The sequence below is a fragment of the Oncorhynchus gorbuscha genome, linkage group LG11, assembly GCF_021184085.1.
Source record: "Oncorhynchus gorbuscha isolate QuinsamMale2020 ecotype Even-year linkage group LG11, OgorEven_v1.0, whole genome shotgun sequence".
In the NCBI taxonomy this organism is placed as follows: domain Eukaryota; kingdom Metazoa; phylum Chordata; class Actinopteri; order Salmoniformes; family Salmonidae; genus Oncorhynchus; species Oncorhynchus gorbuscha.
In genome coordinates, this window is record NC_060183.1 from 28,796,434 (window position 1) to 28,816,884 (window position 20,451).

Below are 20,451 nucleotides of genomic sequence, written 5' to 3' on the forward strand. Positions count from 1 at the left end.
CCTTTGATTTTCCCATAGACCGGCATTTCAATGGGTGGTCACCTCAAAATAAAAAAAATCCGGATGGATTATCCTCGGGTTTTCGCCTGCCATATCAGTTCTGTTATACTCACAGACATTATTTTAACAGTTTTAGAAACTTGTGTTTTCTATCCAATACTACCAATGATATAATTATATATATTTCTATCCAATGCTACCAATTATATGATTATAATATATATATATATATATATATATATATATATATATATATATATATATATATATATATATATATATATATACATATTCTAGCTTCTGGGCCTGAGTAACAGGCAGTTTACTTTGGGCATGTCAGTCATTCGAACTTCCGAATACTGCCCCCTATCCCTAAGAAGTTAATGAATCAAATCAAAATCAAGGCCAAATCAGGAAGTGCAGTTGCCCTTTAAAATAACAAAAATAGCTCAGAAGAATGCTGGTTTTGTCACCCGGATGTGATGTCACACTGATCTTTAACCACTCCTCTGCTGTCAAACGAAAGCAACTGGTTTCTGTGTCTTAATTTATATCCTGTTTTATACAGGACAATATACAGTACCTTCGGAATCTATTCAAACCCCTTGACTTTTTCCACATTTTGTTAAGTTAGTCTTCGTCTAAAATGTATTTGTTTTTTTTCATCATCTACACACATTACCCCATAATGACAAAGGAAACACAGGTTTTTAGAAATGTTCAGAAATGTAGAAGTATTTTTTTAAACCCAGAAATATTACATATACTTAAGCATTCAGACCCTTTACTCAGTACTTTGAAGCACCTTTGGAAGCGATAACAGCATTATGACGCTACAAACTTGGCACACCTGCATTTGTGGAGCTTCTCCCATTCTCTGCAGATCTTCTCAAGCTCTGTCAGATTGAATGGGGAGCGTCACTGCAAAGCTTTTTTCAAGGCTCTCCAGAGGTGTTTCTATCGGGTTCAAGTCCAGGCTCTTGCTGGACCACTCAAGGACATCCAGAGACTTGTCCAGAAGCCACTCCTGTGTTGTCTTAGCTGTGTGCTTAGGGTCGTTGTCCTGTTGGAACGTGAACCTTTGCCCCAGTCTGAGGTCCTGAGTGCTCTGGAGCATGTTCCGATCAAGGATCTCTCTGTACTTTTCTACGTTCATCTTTACCTCGATCCTGTATAGTCTCTCAGACTGGGGCGAAGGTTCACCTTCCAGCAGGAAAATGACCGAATGCACTGTATATCAGCATAATTTTCAAGTCATCGTTTGGGCTTTTTGCATATTCACCAACAATGGTATAGCAGAAGCACACTTTTGAGAACATCCATAATGATGACACTATGCTGTCATTGTAATGATGCATCTATTAACTTCTTATGGCTGCAGGGGCAGTATTGAGTAGCTTGCATGAAAGGTGCCCAGAGGTGCCCAGAGTAAACGGCCTGCTCCTCAGTCTCAGTTGCTAATATATGCACATTATTATTAGTATTGGATAGAAAACACTCTGAAGTTTCTAAAACTGTTTGAATGATGTCTGTGAGTATAACAGAACTTATATGGCAGGCAAAAACCTGAGAAGAAATCCAAACAGGAAGTGATAAATCTGAGGTTGGTCGATTTTCAACCCAGGCCCTATTGAAATCACAGTGGGATATGAATGAAGTTGCACTTCCTAGGGCTTCCACTAGATGTCAACCGTCTTTAGAAACTTGAATGAGTGTGTGGCCTGAATAAGAGCTGAATGAGTCAGGTTACTGGCAAATAGCCATTTCCTGGTCACGCGCATTCCACATGATATCGTCCTGCGTTCCATTGCTTCTCTAGACACAAAGGAATTCTCCGGTTGGAACTTTATTGAAGATTTATGATAACAACACCTTAAAGATTGATTATATACTTAGTTTGAAATGTTTCTTCGACCTGTAATATAACTTTTTGATTTTTTTTGTCCAAAGTTATGCTGGACCTGCACGAGCGTTTGAATATGTGTACCTAACATTATCGAACAAATCAAGCATTTATTGTCGAACTAGAATTCCCGGGAGTGCATTCTGGTGAAGATCATCAAAGGTAAGGAAATATTTCTAATGTGATTTCTGGTTTCTGTTGACTCCAACATGGCGGATAATTGTATTTATTTTCTGAGCGCCGTCTCAGATTATTGCCTGGTTTGCTTTTTCCGTAAAGTTTAAAACTAATCTGACACAGTGGTTGCATTAAGGATATGTTTATCTATAATTCCATGTGTATAACTTGTTTTATCATCTACATTTATGATGAGTATTTCTGTTGAATCGATGTGGCTATGCAAAATCACTGGATGTTTTTAGAACTAGTGAACATAACGCGCCAATGTAAACTCAGATTTTTTTATATAAATATGAACTTTATCAAACAAAGTCGAAGTCCTTTGAGTGTCATCTGATGATCATCAAAGGTTAGTGATTAATTTTATCTCTATTTTTTTGTGACTCCTCTCTTTGGCTAGAAAAATGGCTGAGTTTTTCTTTGGCTTGGTGGTGACCTAACATAATCGTTTGTGGTGCTTTCGCTGTAAAGCCTATTTGAAATCGGACACTGTGGTGGGATTAACAACAAAATGACCTTTAAAATGGTATAAGATACATGTCTGTTTGAGGAATTGTAATTATGAGATTTCTGTTGTTTTTAATTTTGCGCCCTGCACTTTCACTGGCTGTTGTCATATCATCCCGTTAACGGAATTGCAGCCCTAAGAAGTTTTTACGATACCTAAATATGAGCTTTGCATAACATGAGTGCGCTATACATATGCTATGGATATATTTCATTAACCTTTAATAATGCAGTTGGAACATGTTATCACGTTGATGAAATGCTTATAGCTGTGTAATAAATGCATTATGGTGATGTAGTCAAAGTCAATTAAGACCTTGGGCGACTGACCAGTGAATTCATTGAAACTCTGGAAAAGCTTTCTGTGCTAATCAGTGCCCTCTCTCTCAGGAGGACTCTCAGAGGTACTACAGGTGGAGGAGTTATGGGCCAGGAGACAGACGGATGGAGGAACTCTGGGTAGACCTAAATGCTGTGCAACAGAGCAAAGTCAGAGTGCACGGCATCCTGTCCAACACACACCGGCAGGCAGCGGTGAGACATGCACGCATGCGCACACACACACAGTCTTTGGACACCATGACATTGCCATCATGACTGACATGCTGTCTGATATGATATATGCTCCTCCTAGCGTGTGGCTCTCTCCTTTGACTTCCCCTTCTATGGACACTACCTGAGACAAATCACCATAGCAACAGGAGGTAAACTGAATTTATATTACTAAAACTGTCCGTCTCTTCACTAGGCGGTAAATGATTCTATGCGAACACATCCAACAGTATCACATTATTATGTAATGAAAAACTAGACTGTTGCCACACAGATATATTCTTAACCCCTTGAAATTGGGCACCAATTGTTTTGTTTCCTACAAGGTACACTTTGAGCAAGAGAAGCTATTAGCGCTCTGCTTATCCCATTTCCAGAGTAGGTTCCAGATAAATGGAATTCTAAATCGCTTTTCATAATGAAATATTAAGATTGAAAATGATAACCATTGAGTTAGCCGCTACAGACCCAAAGCCTCCGAATTACAGGGATGTGTGATTTATGGCACCATTACTAATTCATTCACATTCTGCAGTTCCTCCTCTGAAACTATGAGAGGGTTTTCGATATATTTGACAATTTCAATCATTTCTATATTCTTGGAATGAAAGGCTTTTGAGGTAAAACGGTCTTATTGTTTATTTTGTCACTATGCAAGCCACTGTACAGAACAGCATGCTACTTTTGACATCGAACTGTGCATAGGAGTGTATAGGAGATGTTGCACCTACCGTGACAATTAAAACCTACCCTAACAAGAAACTGTGGATAGATGGCGGCATTCGCGCAAACCTGAAAGTGCGAACCATCGCATTTAACCATGGAAAGGTGACTATAAAGGGAAAGGGAATATGGCTGAATACAGTGTAGTTATTCCCTCCGCAAGGCAATCAAACAAGCAAAATATCAGTATAGAGACAAAGTGGAGTCACAATTCAACGGCTCAGACACGAGACATATGTGGCAGGGTCTACAGACAATTACGGACTTTAAAAGGAAAACCAGCCATAACACGGACACCGATGCCTTGCTTCCAGACAAACAAAACACCTTCTTTGCACGTTTTGAGAATAATACAGTGCCACCAACATGGCCCGCTACCAAGGACTGTGGACTCTCCTTCTCCGTGGCTGACATGAGTAAGACATTTAAACGTGTTAACCCTCGCATGAATGCCGGCCCAGGCGGCATCCCTAGGCCTGTCCTCAGAGCATGCGCAGACCAGCTGGCTGGTGTGTTTACGGACATATTCAATCACCGGGAGTGATGTCTGCAATTTATTGCCCTTGCCACATCTGCAGTCCTCATGCCACTTTGCAGCCTGCCTAAGGGACGTTCATGCAGATGAGCAGGGACCCTGGACATCTTTCTTTTTGGGTTTTTCAGAGTCAGTAGAAAGGCCTCTTTAGTGTCCTAGGTTTTCATAACCGTGACCTTAATTGCCTACCATTTGTAAGTGGTTAGTGTCTTAATGACCGTTCCACGGATGCATGTTCATTAATTCTCTATGGTTCATTGAACAAGCATGGGAAACAGGGTTTAAACCCTTTACATTGAAGATCTGTGAAGTTATTTGGATTTTTACGAATTATCTTTGAAAGACAGGGTCCTGAAAAAGGGCCGTTTCTTTTTTTTTGCTGAGTTTATTTTACAAAAGTTAAATTAAATAAAAACCTTTGAATGAGTAGGTGTGTCCGAACATTTGACTGGTACTGTTTGTCGGACTACACTTACATCAAAATATCAGCCATATTTGCCTTAGTTTAGTAAATAATACAAAGACAATGAACGTCTATATCTGATTGCTTTCAGGTAAATAACACATCCAGCTTTTCTTATATATAGCTTCTACTCAAATAAGCTAAAGACTTCACAATTCTCATACAGTGAAAATCATGAATATACATCTAAAAGGTCATGAATTTGAAAATTAGCATCTATTCCTTTTTTAAATAAAAAACAAAATCTTGACAATTGGTAGATACAGAGCATTCAGAAAGTATTCAGAATGCTTGCCTTAATCCTAAAATTGATTCAATTGTTTTTTTTCCTCATCAATATACTGTACATACAATACCCATTAATAAGCAAAAATGTTTTTTAGATATTTTTGCAAATGTATTAAAAATAAACAACTTAATCATTGTATTTACATACGCTTTCAGACCCTTTACTCAGTACATTGTTGAAGAAAAGTCTTCTTAGGTATGACGCTACAAGTTAGGCACACCTGTATTTGGAGAGTTTCTCCCGTTCTTCTCTGCAAATCCTCTCAAGCTCTGCCAGGTTGGATGGGCAGCGTCGCTGCACAGCTACAGCGGGGAGAACAAGTATTTGATACACTGCCGATTTTGCAGGTTTTCCGACTTACAAAGCATGTAGAGGTCTGTAATTTTTATCATAGATACACTTCAACTGTGAGAGATGGAAAAAAATCCAGAAAATCACACTATGATTTTAAAGTAATTAATTTGCATTCTATTGCATGACATAAGTATTTGATACATCAGATAAGCAGAACTTAATATTTGGTACAGAAACCTTTGTTTGCAATTACAGAGCTCATACGTTTCCTGTAGTTCTTGACCAGGTTTGCACACACTGCAGCAGGGACTTTGGCCCACTCCTCCATACAGACCTTCTCCAGACCCTTCAGGTTTCGGGGCTGTCGCTGGGCAATACGGACTTTCAGCTCCCTCCAAAGATGTTTTAATGGGTTCAGGTCTGGAGACTGGCTAGGCCACTCCAGGACCTTGAGATGCTTCTTACGGAGCCACTCCTTAGGTGCCCTGGTTGTGTGTTTCGGGTCGTTGTCATGCTGGAAGACCCAGCCACGACCAATCTTCAATGCTCTTACTAAGGGAAGGAGGTTGTTGGCCAAGATCTCGCGATAAATGTCCCCGTCCATCCTCCCCTCAATACGGTGCAGTCGTCCTGTCCCCTTTGCAGAAAAGCATCCCCAAAGAATGATGTTTCCACCTCAATGATTCAAGGTTGGGATGGTGTTCTTGGGGTTGTACTCATCCTTCTTCTTCCTCCAAACATGGCGAGTGGAGTTTAGACCATAAAGTTATATTTTTGTCTCATCAGATCACATGACCTTCTCCCATTCCTCCTCTGAATCACCCAGATGATCATTGACAAACTTCAGACGGGACTGGACATGTGCTGGCTTGAGCAGGGGGACCATACGTGCACTGCAGGATTTTAATCCATGACGGCGTAGTGTGTTACTAATTGTTTTCTTTGAGACTGTGGTCCCAGCTCTCTTCAGGTCATTGACCAGGTCCTGCCGTGTAGTTCTGGGCTGATCCCTCACCTTCCTCATGATCATTGATGCCCCACGAGGTGAGATCTTGCATGGAACCCCAGACTGAGGGTGATTGACCATCATCTTGAACTTCTTCCATTTTCTAATAATTGCACCAACAGTTGTTGCCTTCTCACCAAGCTGCTTGCCTATTGTCCTGTAGCCCATCCCAGCCTCATGCAGGTCTACAATTGAACCCTTATGTCCTTACACCCTCTCTGGTCTTGGCCATTGTGGAGAGGTTGTAGTCTGTTTGATTGAGTGTGTGGACAGGTGTCTTTTATACAGGTAACGAGTTCAAACAGGTGCAGTTAATACATGTAATGAGTGGAGAACAGGAGGGCTTCATAAAGAAAACCGGTCTGTGAGAGCCGGAAGTCTGGTTGGTAGGTGATCAAATACTTATGTCATGCAATAAAATGCAAATTAATTACTTAAAAATCATACAATGTGATTTCCTGAATTTTTGTTTTAGATTCCGTCTCGCACAGTTGAAGTGTACCTTTGATAAAAATTACAGACCTCTACATGTTTTGTAAGTTGGAAAACCCGCAAAATCGGCAGTGTGTCAAATACTTGTTCTCCCCACTGTATTTTCAGGTCTCTCCAGAGATGTTCGATAGGGTTCAAGTTCGGGCTCTGGCTGGACCACTCAAGGACATTGTCCTGAAACCACTCCTGTGTTGTCTTGGCTATGTGCTGAGGGTCATTGTCCTGTTGAAAGGTGACCCTTCGCCCCCAGTCTGAGGTCCTGAGTGCTCTGGAGCAGGTTTTCATCAAGGATCTCTCTATATATTACTCTCTTCATCTTTCCCTCAATCCTGACTTGCCGCCCAGTCCCTGCCGCTGAAAAACATCCCCATGGCATGATGCTGTCACCACCATGCTTCACCGTAGGGATGGTGCTAGGTTTCCTCCAGACTTGGCGCTTGGTATTCAGGCCAAATATTTCAATATTGGTTTCATCAGACCAGAAAATCCTGTTTGTCTTGGTCAGAGTCTTTAGGTGCCTTTTGGCAAACTCCAAGCGGGCTGTTGTGCTTTTTCATGATGAGTGGCTTCTGTCTGGCCATCTCTACCATAAAGACCTGACCAGTGGAGTGCTGCAGAGATGGTTGTCCTTCTGGAAGGTTCTCCCATCTCCACAGAGGAACTTTGTGCACTGGCATTGTAACTATTGGGTTCTTGGTCACCTCCCTGACCAAGGCCCTTCTCCCCCGATTGCTCAGTTTGGTCAGGTGGCAAGATCTAGGAAGATCTTAGGTTGGAGTCATTAAAAATAATTTTTCAACCATTCCACACATTTCTTGTTAACAAACTATAGTTTTGGCAAGTTTGTTAGGACATACTTTGTACGCGACACAGGTAATTTTTCCAACAATTGTTTACAGACAGATTATTTAAATTGAAATTCACTGTATCACAATTCCAGTGGGTCAGAAGTTTACAATACACTAAGTTAACTGTGCCTTTAAACAGCTTGGAAAATTCCAGAAATGTTGTCATGGCTTTAGAAGTTTCTGATAGGCTAATTGACATAATTTGATTCAATTGGAGGTGTACCTGTGGATGTATTTCAAGGCCTACCTTCAAACTCAGTGCCTCTTTGCTTGACATCATGGGAAAATCAAAATAAATCAGCCAAGACCAGACCTATACAAGTCTGGTTCATCCTTGGGAGCAAAGTCCAAATGGCTGAAGATACCACGTTCATCTGTACAAACAATAGTATGCAAGTATAAACAGCATGGGACCCTGCAGCCGTCATACCGCTCAGGAAGGAGACACTTTCTGTCTCCTAGAGATGAACCTACTTTGGTGCAAAAAGTGCAAATCAATCACAGAACAACAGCAAAGGACCTTGTGGAGATGCTGGAGGAAACAGGTACAAAATCTTTATCCACAGTCAAACGAGTTCTATATCGACATAACCTGAAAGGCCGCTAAGCAAGAAAGAAGCCACTGCTCCAAAACTGCCTTAACTGACTACGGTTTGCAACTGCACATGGGGACAAAGATTGTACTTTTTGGAGAAATGTCCCCTGGTCTGATGAAACATAAATAGAACTGTTTGGCCATAATGACCATTGTTATGTTTGGAGGAAAAAGGGGGAGACTTGCAAGCCGAAGAACACCATCCCAACCATGAAGCACGGCGGTGGCAGCATCATGTTGTGGGGGTGCTTTGCTGCTATTTAGTTGGTTGTTGATTATTGCTACACAACCATCTTCAAGTCTTAGATTTTTAAGCCGATTTAAGTCAAAACTGTAACTAGGCCACTCACAAACATTCAATGTCAACTTGATAAGCAACTCCAGTATATATTTGGCCTTGTGTTTTAGGCTATTAACCTGCTGAATGGTGAATTTTTTTTCCCACTGTCTGTTGGAAAGCAGACTGAACCATGTTTTCCTCTAGTATTTTACCCGTGCTTTGCTCTATTCGGTTTAATTTTAACCTAGAAACTCCCTAGTCCGATGACAAGCATAGCCATAACATGATGCAGCCACCATGCTTGAAAATATGAAGAGTGGTACTCAGTGATGTGATGTAAATTTGATTTGATGTGTTGTGTTGGATTTGCTCCAAACATAACGCTTTTCATCCAGGACATGAAGTACATTTTTTGCCATGTTTTTTGCAGTTTTACTTTAGTGCCTTATTGCAAACAGGATGCTTGTTTTGGATTTTTTTTATTCTATACGCTTTAAGCTTCTGTCATTTAGATTAGTATTGGGGAGTGACAATGTTGTTGATTCATACTCAGTTTTCTCCTATTATAGTCATTAAACTCCTTGGCCTCATGGTGAAATCCCAGAGGGGTTACCTTCCTCTCTGGCAACTGAGTTTGGAAGGACGCCTGTATATTTGTAGTGACTGGGTTTATTGATGCACCATTCAAAGTGTAATTAATAACTTCACCATGCTCAAAGGGATATTCAATGTTTACTTTGTTTTACCCATCTACCAATAGGTGCCCTTCTTTGCGAGGCATTGGAAAACCTCCCTGGTCTTTGTGGTTGAATCTGAGTTTAAAATTCACTGCTCGACTGAGGGACCTTACAGATAACTGTGTGTGTGTGGGGTACAGAGATGACAGAATCCATGCAACTTATTATGTGACTTGTTAAGAAATGTTTTACTCCTGAACGTATTTAGGCTTTCCATAACGTGTCATGTTTTGTCATTGATTATCATGCCTTGTCCCTGTTCTTCTCCTTCTATTCGTTTCCCTCTGCTGGTCTTATTAGGTTCTTTCCCTCTTTCTATCCCTCTCTCTCCCCTCCCTCTCTCACTCTCCCGCTCTCTCTTCTCTCTATCGTTCCGTTCCTGCTCCAAGCTGTTCCTATTCCCCTAATTTATCATTTAGTCTTCCCACACCTGTTCCCGATCCTTTTCCCTGATTAGAGTCCCTATTTCTCTCCTTGTTATTCGTTTCTGCCCTGTCGGTTCCTTGTCTAAAATTCACCGTGCTGTGTTTGTGTATCGCCCTGTCGTGTCGTGTTTTCCTCAGATGCTGCGTGGTGAGCAGGTGTCTGAGTCTGTTTGGTTCAAGTGCCTTCCCGAGGCAACCTGCTGTTCACCTGCTGTTCAAGATCGAGTCTCCAGTTTGTCCTCGTCATTTCGAGTGAAAGTTGTGTTTTTTGATTGTATTTACTTTACTGGATTAAAGACTCTGTTTTCGCCAAGTCGCTTTTGGGTCCTCTTTCACCTGCATGACAGAAGGAACCGACCAAGGAATGGACCCAGCGACTTCAGACGCTCGTTACACTGCCGTCGAGATCCAAGGAGCCATGCTCGGCAGACACGAGCAGGAATTGTCTGCTGCTCGCCATGCCGTGGAGAACCTGGCCGCTCAGGTTTCCGACCTCTCTGGACAGTTCCAGAGTCTTCGTCTCGTGCCACCTGTTACTTCCTGGCCTGCCGAGCCTCCAGAACCTAGGGTTAATAACCCACCTTGCTACTCCGGGCAGCCCACTGAGTGCCGCTCCTTTCTCACGCAGTGTGAGATTGTGTTCTCTCTCCAACCCAACACATACTCTAGAGAGAGAGCTCGGGTTGCTTACGTCATTTCACTCCTTACTGGCCGGGCTCGAGAATGGGGCACAGCTATCTGGGAGGCAAGGGCTGATTGCTCTAACAAGTACCAGAACTTTAAAGAGGAGATGATTCGGGTTTTTGACCGTTCAGTTTTTGGTAGGGAGGCTTCTAGGGCCCTGGCTTCCCTATGCCAAGGTGAACGGTCCATAACGGATTATTCTATTGAGTTTCGCACTCTTGCTGCTTCTAGTGAGTGGAACGAGCCGGCGCTGCTCGCTCGTTTTCTGGAGGGACTCCACGCAGTGGTTAAGGATGAGATTCTCTCCCGGGAGGTTCCTTCAGATGTGGACTCTTTGATTGCTCTCGCCATCCGCATAGAACGACGGGTAGATCTTCGTCACCGGGCTCGTGGAAGAGAGCTCGCATCAACGGTGTTTCCCTGCTCCGCATCGCAACCATCTCCCTCCTCTGGCTCAGAGACTGAGCCCATGCAGCTGGGAGGGATTCGCATCTCGACTAAGGAGAGGGAACGGAGGATCACCAACCGCCTGTGCCTCTATTGCGGAGTTGCTGGACATTTTGTTAATTCATGTCCAGTAAAAGCCAGAGCTCATCAGTAAGCGGAGGGCTACAGGTGAGCGCAACTACTCAAGTCTCTCCATCAAAATCCTGTACTACTTTGTCGGTCCATCTACGCTGGACCGGTTCGGGTGCTACATGTAGTGCCTTGATAGACTCTGGGGCTGAGGGTTGTTTCATGGACGAAGCATGGGTTCGGAAACATGACATTCCTTTCAGAGAGTTAGAGAAGCCTACGCCCATGTTCGCCTTAGATGGTCGTCATCTTCCCAGTATCAGATTTGAGACACTACCTTTAACCCTCACAGTATCTGGTAACCACAGTGAGACTATTTCTTTTTTGATTTTTCGTTCACCGTTTACACCTGTTGTTTTGGGTCATCCCTGGCTAGTATGTCATAATCCTTCTATTAATTGGTCTAGTAATTCTATCCTATCCTGGAACGTTTCTTGTCATGTGAAGTGTTTAATGTCTGCCATCCCTCCCGTTTCTTCTGTCCCTACTTCTCAGGAGGAACCTGGCGATTTGACAGGAGTGCCGGAGGAATATCATGATCTGCGCACGGTCTTCAGTCGGTCCCGAGCCAACTCCCTTCCTCCTCACCGGTCGTATGATTGTAGTATTGATCTCCTTCCGGGGACCACTCCTCCTCGGGGTAGACTATACTCTCTGTCGGCTCCCGAACGTAAGGCTCTCGAGGATTATTTGTCTGTGTCTCTTGACGCCGGTACCATAGTGCCTTCTTCCTCTCCGGCCGGGGCGGGGTTCTTTTTTGTTAAGAAGAAGGACGGTACTCTGCGCCCCTGCGTGGATTATCGAGGGCTGAATGACATAACGGTTAAGAATCGTTATCCGCTTCCTCTTATGTCATCGGCCTTCGAGATTCTGCAGGGAGCCAGGTGCTTTACTAAGTTGGACCTTCGTAACGCTTACCATCTCGTGCGCATCAGAGAGGGGGACGAGTGGAAGACGGCGTTTAACACTCCGTTAGGGCATTTTGAGTACCGGGTTCTGCCGTTTGGTCTCGCCAATGCGCCAGCTGTTTTTCAGGCATTAGTTAATGATGTTCTGAGAGACATGCTGAACATCTTTGTTTTTGTCTATCTTGACGATATCCTGATTTTTTCTCCGTCACTCGAGATTCATGTTCAGCACGTTCGACGTGTTCTACAGCGCCTTTTAGAGAATTGTCTCTACGTAAAGGCTGAGAAGTGCTCTTTTCATGTCTCCTCCGTTACTTTTCTCGGTTCCGTTATTTCCGCTGAAGGCATTCAGATGGATTCCGCTAAGGTCCAAGCTGTCAGTGATTGGCCCGTTCCAAGGTCACGTGTCGAGTTGCAGCGCTTTTTAGGTTTCGCTAATTTCTATCGGCGTTTCATTCGTAATTTCGGTCAAGTTGCTGCCCCTCTCACAGCTCTTACTTCTGTCAAGACGTGTTTTAAGTGGTCCGGTTCCGCCCAGGGAGCTTTTGATCTTCTAAAAGAACGTTTTACGTCCGCTCCTATCCTCGTTACTCCTGACGTCACTAGACAATTCATTGTCGAGGTTGACGCTTCAGAGGTAGGCGTGGGAGCCATTCTATCCCAGCGCTTCCAGTCTGACGATAAGGTTCATCCTTGCGCTTATTTTTCTCATCGCCTGTCGCCATCTGAGCGCAACTATGATGTGGGTAACCGTGAACTGCTCGCCATCCGCTTAGCCCTAGGCGAATGGCGACAGTGGTTGGAGGGGGCGACCGTTCCTTTTGTCGTTTGGACAGACCATAAGAACCTTGAGTACATCCGTTCTGCCAAACGACTTAATGCCCGTCAAGCTCGTTGGGCGTTGTTTTTCGCTCGTTTCGAGTTTTGAGCGCACCTGGAGGAGGGTGAGGTCTGCACTTTGCCGTTACAGGGCACAGACTGTGAGAGCCGCCAATAAGCGCAGGATTAAGAGTCCAAGGTATTGTTGCGGCCAGAGAGTGTGGCTTTCCACTCGCAACCTTCCTCTTACGACAGCTTCTCGTAAGTTGACTCCGCGGTTCATTGGTCCGTTCCGTGTCTCCCAGGTCGTCAATCCTGTCGCTGTGCGACTGCTTCTTCCGCGACATCTTCGTCGCGTCCATCCTGTCTTCCATGTCTCCTGTGTCAAGCCCTTTCTTCGCACTCCCGTTCGTCTTCCCTCCCCCCTCCCGTCCTTGTCGAGAGCGCACCTATTTACAAGGTACATAAGATCATGGACATGCGTTCTCGGGACGGGGTCACCAGTACTTAGTGGATTGGGAGGGTTACGGTCCTGAGGAGAGGAGTTGGGTTCCGTCTCGGGACGTGCTGGACCGTTCACTCATTGATGATTTCCTCCGTTGCCGCCAGGATTCCTCCTCGAGTGCGCCAGGAGGCGCTCGGTGAGTGGGGGGGTACTGTCATGTTTTGTCATTGATTATCATGCCTTGTCCCTGTTCTTCTCCTTCTATTCGTTTCCCTCTGCTGGTCTTATTAGGTTCTTTCCCTCTTTCTATCCCTCTCTCTCCCCCTCCCTCTCTCACTCTCCCGCTCTCTCTTCTCTCTATCGTTCCGTTCCTGCTCCCAGCTGTTCCTATTCCCCTAATTTATCATTTAGTCTTCCCACACCTGTTCCCGATCCTTTTCCCTGATTAGAGTCCCTATTTCTCTCCTTGTTATTCGTTTCTGCCCTGTCGGTTCCTTGTCTAGAATTCACCGTGCTGTGTTTGTGTATCGCCCTGTCGTGTCGTGTTTTCCTCAGATGCTGCGTGGTGAGCAGGTGTCTGAGTCTGTTTGGTTCAAGTGCCTTCCCGAGGCAACCTGCTGTTCACCTGCTGTTCAAGATCGAGTCTCCAGTTTGTCCTCGTCATTTCGAGTGAAAGTTGTGTTTTTTGATTGTATTTACTTTACTGGATTAAAGACTCTGTTTTCGCCAAGTCGCTTTTGGGTCCTCTTTCACCTGCATGACATAACGTGGTGGAATATTATTGACTCAAGACATTTCAGCTTGTCATTTTTTATTAAGGTGTACATTTTCTAAAAACATAATTCCACTTTGGCAGTATGGGGTATTGAGTGTAGGCCAGTGACACATCTCAATTGAATCTGTTTAAATTCAGGCTGTAACACAACATTTTGAAAAGTCAAGGGGTATGAATACTTACTGAAGGCACTGTATTTAAAACACAGGTAAAATCATATTTGTGACTGCACTGAGCCTTTAAAATCCCCAAAGTGTCCTTTCAAAACCCTCGTCTGAACAATCAAATCCCAATAACGTTTCCGATTACTCACCTGCCCTTCAGAGTGAAGAATGGCTGGGTTTCTGTGGTACAAGGAAATGGCCGTACATCACTTCCCCATCACTTCCCCGGGTCCTGTTGGTTTGTTTATCATCTCATTGGGGTGCCAGACATAACAATGTAGAATGATGTAAGGCTTTCGTGCAGGCGTGCTTCTTCCAGTCTCTTGACGTTTGAACTTTTGGGTCCTGTTTTCCTGTTTTCCTGTATCATCTTGTTGGGGTGCCAGACACAACAATGTAGAAAGTTAAGACTTTCTCCCAGTGCCTCTGATGTTTGAACTTTTGATCTTTCGAAGGGTTCATCTTCACGGGGGAGATCACGCATCGCATGCTGACAGCCACACAGTACATCGCCCCCCTCATGGCCAACTTTGACCCCAGTTTTTCAAAAAACTCAACAGTGCGGTACATGGACAATGGTGAGTGTGTTGGTATGTGCATATGTCTATATTGGTGGGTGGGAGTGGGTGGGTGGGGTGGGAGTGGGAGTGGGAGTGGGGGAGCGGCAGTGTATGTGTGGGGTTAAGAAAAGAAAAGGAAAAGTAACACACTTTAGTTGCTCCGGTGTAATAAATTATTTTACCAACGTTTCAACAGCTAAATTGTCTTCATTAGGGTTTTAGCTGATTTTATTTTTGTGGGTGCCTTTAGGGAGCCCTTACGTGACCTTTAATGTTGACCTCTGACCCTTGCTCTGTGCTAGGTGAGGTGTTTGTGGTGCAATGGGACAAGGTGCGGCTTCAGGGGCGCGAGGCAGAGGGAACCTTCACCTTCCAGGCTGCTCTCCATAACAATGGAACAATCGCATTCAACTACAGAGAGGTGAGTTTTCTAATACAATATACTATAATAGGTGTTGTTTTTTTATTGTTAAACGGATGATCTACTTCATATATTTTGACGAATCCAATGATTTGCTCCGCCATTATAATAGTTGGGGTTCGGTTCAATCGCAGTGATTTAAAACATGGGAATCAAAATAATAATTAGTGAATCGCGAACAGTAAAAACACCTTCCCAGAAATGAGTTCCTTTAGCATCCCTTTGATATTTTATGTAGAAATTGTGACCACATGAACAATTCAATAAATATGACTTTTTCATATGAATAAAGACCTGCCAAAATTCAGCATTTTGACATGTCCCTCTGGGCACGCTGTGGCTTCTTAAAATATTTTAACCCACCTAAACCCAACATTTCTCCAAGTTTTCACCATCATTGTAAAGCCATAGGGACCTGGTGGATGAGGCTCTAGCAAATTACATTTTGGGAAAGCCCGGCAGAGTTCAAGTTAACCCATTCACGGGCCAAGTGAATGGTTCAACTTGAACACTGGAAAGTAAATCTGCCCCCAGATTCAGTACTCCCGGTATATGAGTAGCTCTCAGTGATTGGAGATGCACACTGCTCCACATAATCAGTCTGTGTGCCAGTGTGTATAAGTGAGGGGATTGCAGTCCCCCTTGTCTGTTTATGTAAGCCACAACAGTTCTGACTAGAACATGACAACACTCCAGAAATGGAGCAATGTCTTTAATGTTAGGGACACTGCAAGGAGTTCCAGGCAGTTTATGTGAGTAGAACGGTGATGGGGTCCCCACACTGTTCTGCCCTCGTGAGTTTCACCCCAACCCGAGAGAGATGCGTCCGTTGTGAGTACTTTTCTGGATAAAACAGTGCCCATCTGGGCACCATGTGACAGAAACTTCCGGTGTCTCCAGGAGTGCAGTGCTGCCATGCAGCCTATGGAGATGTATGTGACGTATTGGGCTCAGACCTTGAGAAGAGACCCAGCATTGAAAGCCTCTCATATTCAAACGTCCTAATGGGATGACTACTAAAGCAGTCTCAGGCATGCTTTGAAAGAGACCAGGTTCCCTCTGTGAAACAGTGCTAGGCAATCTTGGAATGTTCTTATACGTTCCACTGAAAGGCAAACTTTGAATGAGCGTGGAAATCAGAACGCTCTTTACTGTGTTTATTCTGAAACCTAGAAATGTCAGGTGTTCCAATAGTAGCTGACTGTGTACTAAGACCTCTTGTCTCGATTGCACACACAGCAGCCAATCGTCTATGTACATCACTAGCCGAATGCCCCTTTCTCTGAGTGAGGCGATGGCTGCCTCGGTACACTTCGTAAAAACTTGAGGTGACCGTGAGAGGCCGAAAGGGAGAATGAGAAATGTGTAGATTACTGGGCCTTGAAAAGCGAATCTGAGAAATGTCCTGTGAGGAGGGTGTATTGAGATGTGGATGTAAGCGTCCTTCAGGTCGACAGATACGAACATATTGCCTGGGCGCAGAGAACGTAGCAAAGCAGTGTGTGTCAACATTCTGAACGTGTACTTTCTCATGTGCCTGTTCAGAGCATGTAGATCTAGGATCGGGCGAATACCGCCCCCCTTTTTTGGAACCAGGAAATATCAATAGTAAAAACTGCAGTTTTTTTATCAGGAGGAACAACTCTTATTGCCCTTTTCGCTATTAGCAATGCGATATCCTCCTGGAGTACACGCACTGATTCCCCCTGAGCCGGAGTGTATCATCTGCATCATCTCAACAGAAGGACCGAAAAGGTTTTTAGGGTCTACTGGAGCATCCAGGATCATCAACGTCTCACTATCAGACACCGTGTATAGGTTGAGCCATTGAGCCCTCTCCTGGGATATCATGAGCACCATCGCTCTTCCGGACACCTGGACAACGGCTTTAAGCAGACAAAGATTGAGGTCTGTGGCAACACAGGCCACGAGGTTGTTGCTGAAGTCCTCAGCTAGCGCTAGCCGTCTTACCACGATTCCCTGTGGGGATATCCATTTCCTCTGGTGAATCACCGGGGGCGCCGGCCCCCATGTTAGGTTCCTGTTGACTCAGGCAAGCTTGGCGTGCTCTTCACAGTGGCTGGCTCTTCACAGTGAAGAGGGCACAGTGTGGACAGGAGCCAGGGGAGGCTAAGGCTTCCTGGGCATGTTGCAGCCCAAGGCAAGTAGAGCACACCGAGTGGGTGTCTTTGGCCGATATCTTGTTTCCACAGGAGCAGATTATTACTGGGAGCTTCTCTTCATTTGGGGTGGGAGATGTGTTTGTCGCCTTAGCTTGGATGCTACGTTTTTAGCTGTCTGAAAAAACTAGCGTGGTAGGCTAGTCCGTTAGCTAGTGATTAGTGGGTTATCTCCAACGGTGCCACTCAGTGTGACGGCCGGATACCGTTTCTGAAACAACAGTTTAGAAAAGATAGCTTGCTGTAGCTAGTATAACCTTTTCTCCTCAAAGTAAACCAGAAAAGCTAGATACGACTAGTCACTGTTTGGATACAGCTAATTTGGTCGTGAACGAGTTAACCGTGTCACAGCTGTACCCGTTCCTCCCTCCAATAATTTTCCTCTAACTATGGTTAAGGAAAAGGAGCCACTGCAGTCCCGAGAATAACACCCGGCAGCGAGTTGTAAGCTCACATCTGTGGACAGTTTAGCTGGTTCTGGAAAATGCAGTCGCATCAAGGTAAGCTTTCTGATAAAAAGCAGGAAGAGATGTTTGAATGACTCAGAGACTACCTTTTATAGGGTAGGAGGGACACCCTTCCCTGACGCACAAGTCTCGACATCCAGCCAATCATGACTGGCAGTGTAATAAACGCTTTTGAGGATTACACTCGGGGCATATCCCCAGAAGTGAAATACTGAAATGAATACTTGAAAGAACCCATCTTAATTAGGTCTGTAATCAATAGTCTAACTGTTAAATGTGCCTGGCTTTATATATTATCCATATACACGACCGGTCAAAAGTTTTAGAACACCTACTCATTCAAGGGTTTTTCTTTATTTTTACTATTTTCTACATTGTAGAATAATAGCGAAAACATCCAAACTATGAAATAACACATATTGAATCATGTAGTAACCAAAAAAGTGTTAAACAAATCAAAATGTATTTTAGATTCTTCAAAGTTGCCACCCTCTCTTGGCATTCTCTCAGCCAGCTTCACCTGGAATGCTTTTCCAACCGTCTTAAACGAGTTCCCACATATTCTGAGCACTTGTCAGCTGCTTTTCCTTCACTCTGCGGTCCAACTCATCTTAATTGGGTTGAGGTCAGGTGATTGTGGAGACCACGTCATCTGATGCAGCACTCCATCACTCTCCATCTTGGTCAAATAGCCCTAATACAGCTTGCAGGTGTGTTGGGACATTGTCCTGTTGAAAAAACATGATAGTCCCACTAAGTGCAAATCAGATGGGATAGCGTATCGCTGCAGAATGCTGTGGTAGCCGTGCTGGTTATGTGTGCCTTGATTTCTATATAAATCACAGACAGTGTCACCAGCAAAGCACCCCCACACACCCTCTGCCATGCCTCATCCATTCACCTACTCTGCATCTCACAAAGACAGCGGTTGGGACCATAAATCTCAAATTTGGACTCATCAGACTTAAAAGACAGATTTCCACTGGGATAATGTATATTGCTTGTGTTTCTTGGTCCAAGCAAGTCTCTACTTTTTATTGGTGTCCTTTAGTAGTGGTTTCTTTGCAGCAATTCGACCATGAAGTCCTGATTAACGTTGTCTCCTCTGAACAGTTGATGTTGAGATGTGTCTGTGACTTGAACTCTGTGAAGCATTTATTTGGGCTGCAATTTCTGAGGCTGGTTACTCTAATGAACTTATCCTCTGCAGCAGAGGTAAATCTGGGTCTTCCTTTTCTGTGACAGTCCTCGGGAGAGACAGTTTCATCAAAGCAATTTTCTGCATTGACTGCTCTTCATGTCTTGAAGTAATGATGGACTGTCGTTTCTCTTTGCTTATTAGAGCTGTTCTTGCCATAATATGGATTTGGTATTTTACCAAATATCTTCTGTATACCACCCCTACCTTGTCACAATACAACTGATTGGCTCAAACAAATTCCTCAAATTCCTCAAATTAACTTTTAACAAGGCACCCCTGTTAATTGATATGCATTCCAGGTGACCTCATGAAGCTGGTTGAGAGAATGCCAAGAGTGTGCAAAGCTGTCATCAAGGCAAAGGGTGGCTACTTTGAATCTCAAATATAAAATATATTTTGATTTGTTTTATACTTTTTTGGTTACTACAGTGGAGAGAACAAGTATTTGATACACTGCTGATTTTGCATGTTTTCCTGGCTATCAGCTAGCTATTAGCTACAGTGGGGCAAAAAGTATTTAGTCAGCCACTAATTGTGCAAGTTCTCCCACTTAAAAAGATGAGACAGGCCTGTAATTTTCATCATTGGTACACTTCAACTATGACAGACAAAATGAGAAAAAAAGTCCAGAAAATCACATTGTAGGATTTTTAATTCATTTCTTTGCAAATTATGGTGGAAAACTTGTGTTATTGACCAAATACTTATTTATCTCAATACTGTTATATACCCTTTGTTGGCAATGACAGAGGTCAAATGTTTTCTGTAAGTCTTCACAAGGTTTTCACACACTGTTGCTGGTATTTTGGCCCATTCCTCCATGCAGATCTCCTCTAGAGCAGTGATGTTTTGGGGCTGTTGCTGGACAACACAGACTTTCAACTCCCTCCAAAGATTTTCTATGGGGTTGAGATCTGGAGACTGGCTAGGCCACACCAGGACCTTGAAATGCTTCTTACGAAGCAACTCCTTCGTTGCCCGGAAGATGTGTTTTGGATCATTGTCATGCTGAAAGACCCAGCCACGTTTCATCTTCAATGCCCTTGCTGATGGAAGGAGGTTTTCACTCAAAATCTCACGATACATGGCCCCATTCATTCTTTCCTTTACACCGATCAGTCGTCCTGGTCCCTTTGCAGAAAAACAGCCCCAAAGCATGATGTTTCCACCCCCATGCTTCACATTAGGTATGGTGTTCTTTGGATGTAACTCAGCATTCTTTGTCCTCCAAACACCAGTTGAGTTTTTACCAAAAAGTTATATTTTGGTTTCATCTGACCATATGACATTCTCCCAATCTTCTTCTGGATCATCCAAATGCTCTCTGGCAAACTTCAGATGGGCCTGGACATGTACTGGCTTAAGCAGGGGGACACGTCTGGCACTGCAGGATTTGAGTCCCTGGCGGCGTAGTGTGTTACT

General features: G+C 43.9%; 1 protein-coding gene across 2 annotated transcripts in view; it reads left to right on the top strand.

Annotated features, from left to right (window-relative positions):
- Nucleotides 1-20,451, top strand: part of plxdc1 (plexin domain containing 1) — a 90,339-nt gene that overhangs the window by 33,106 nt on the left and 36,782 nt on the right. For both annotated transcript variants that reach the window (XM_046368062.1, XM_046368063.1), the window contains exons 3-6: nucleotides 2,981-3,124; nucleotides 3,225-3,294; nucleotides 14,656-14,778; nucleotides 15,063-15,181. In XM_046368062.1, the coding sequence (XP_046224018.1) occupies nucleotides 2,981-3,124; nucleotides 3,225-3,294; nucleotides 14,656-14,778; nucleotides 15,063-15,181 (456 nt within the window). The remainder of the gene's footprint in view (nucleotides 1-2,980; nucleotides 3,125-3,224; nucleotides 3,295-14,655; nucleotides 14,779-15,062; nucleotides 15,182-20,451) is intronic.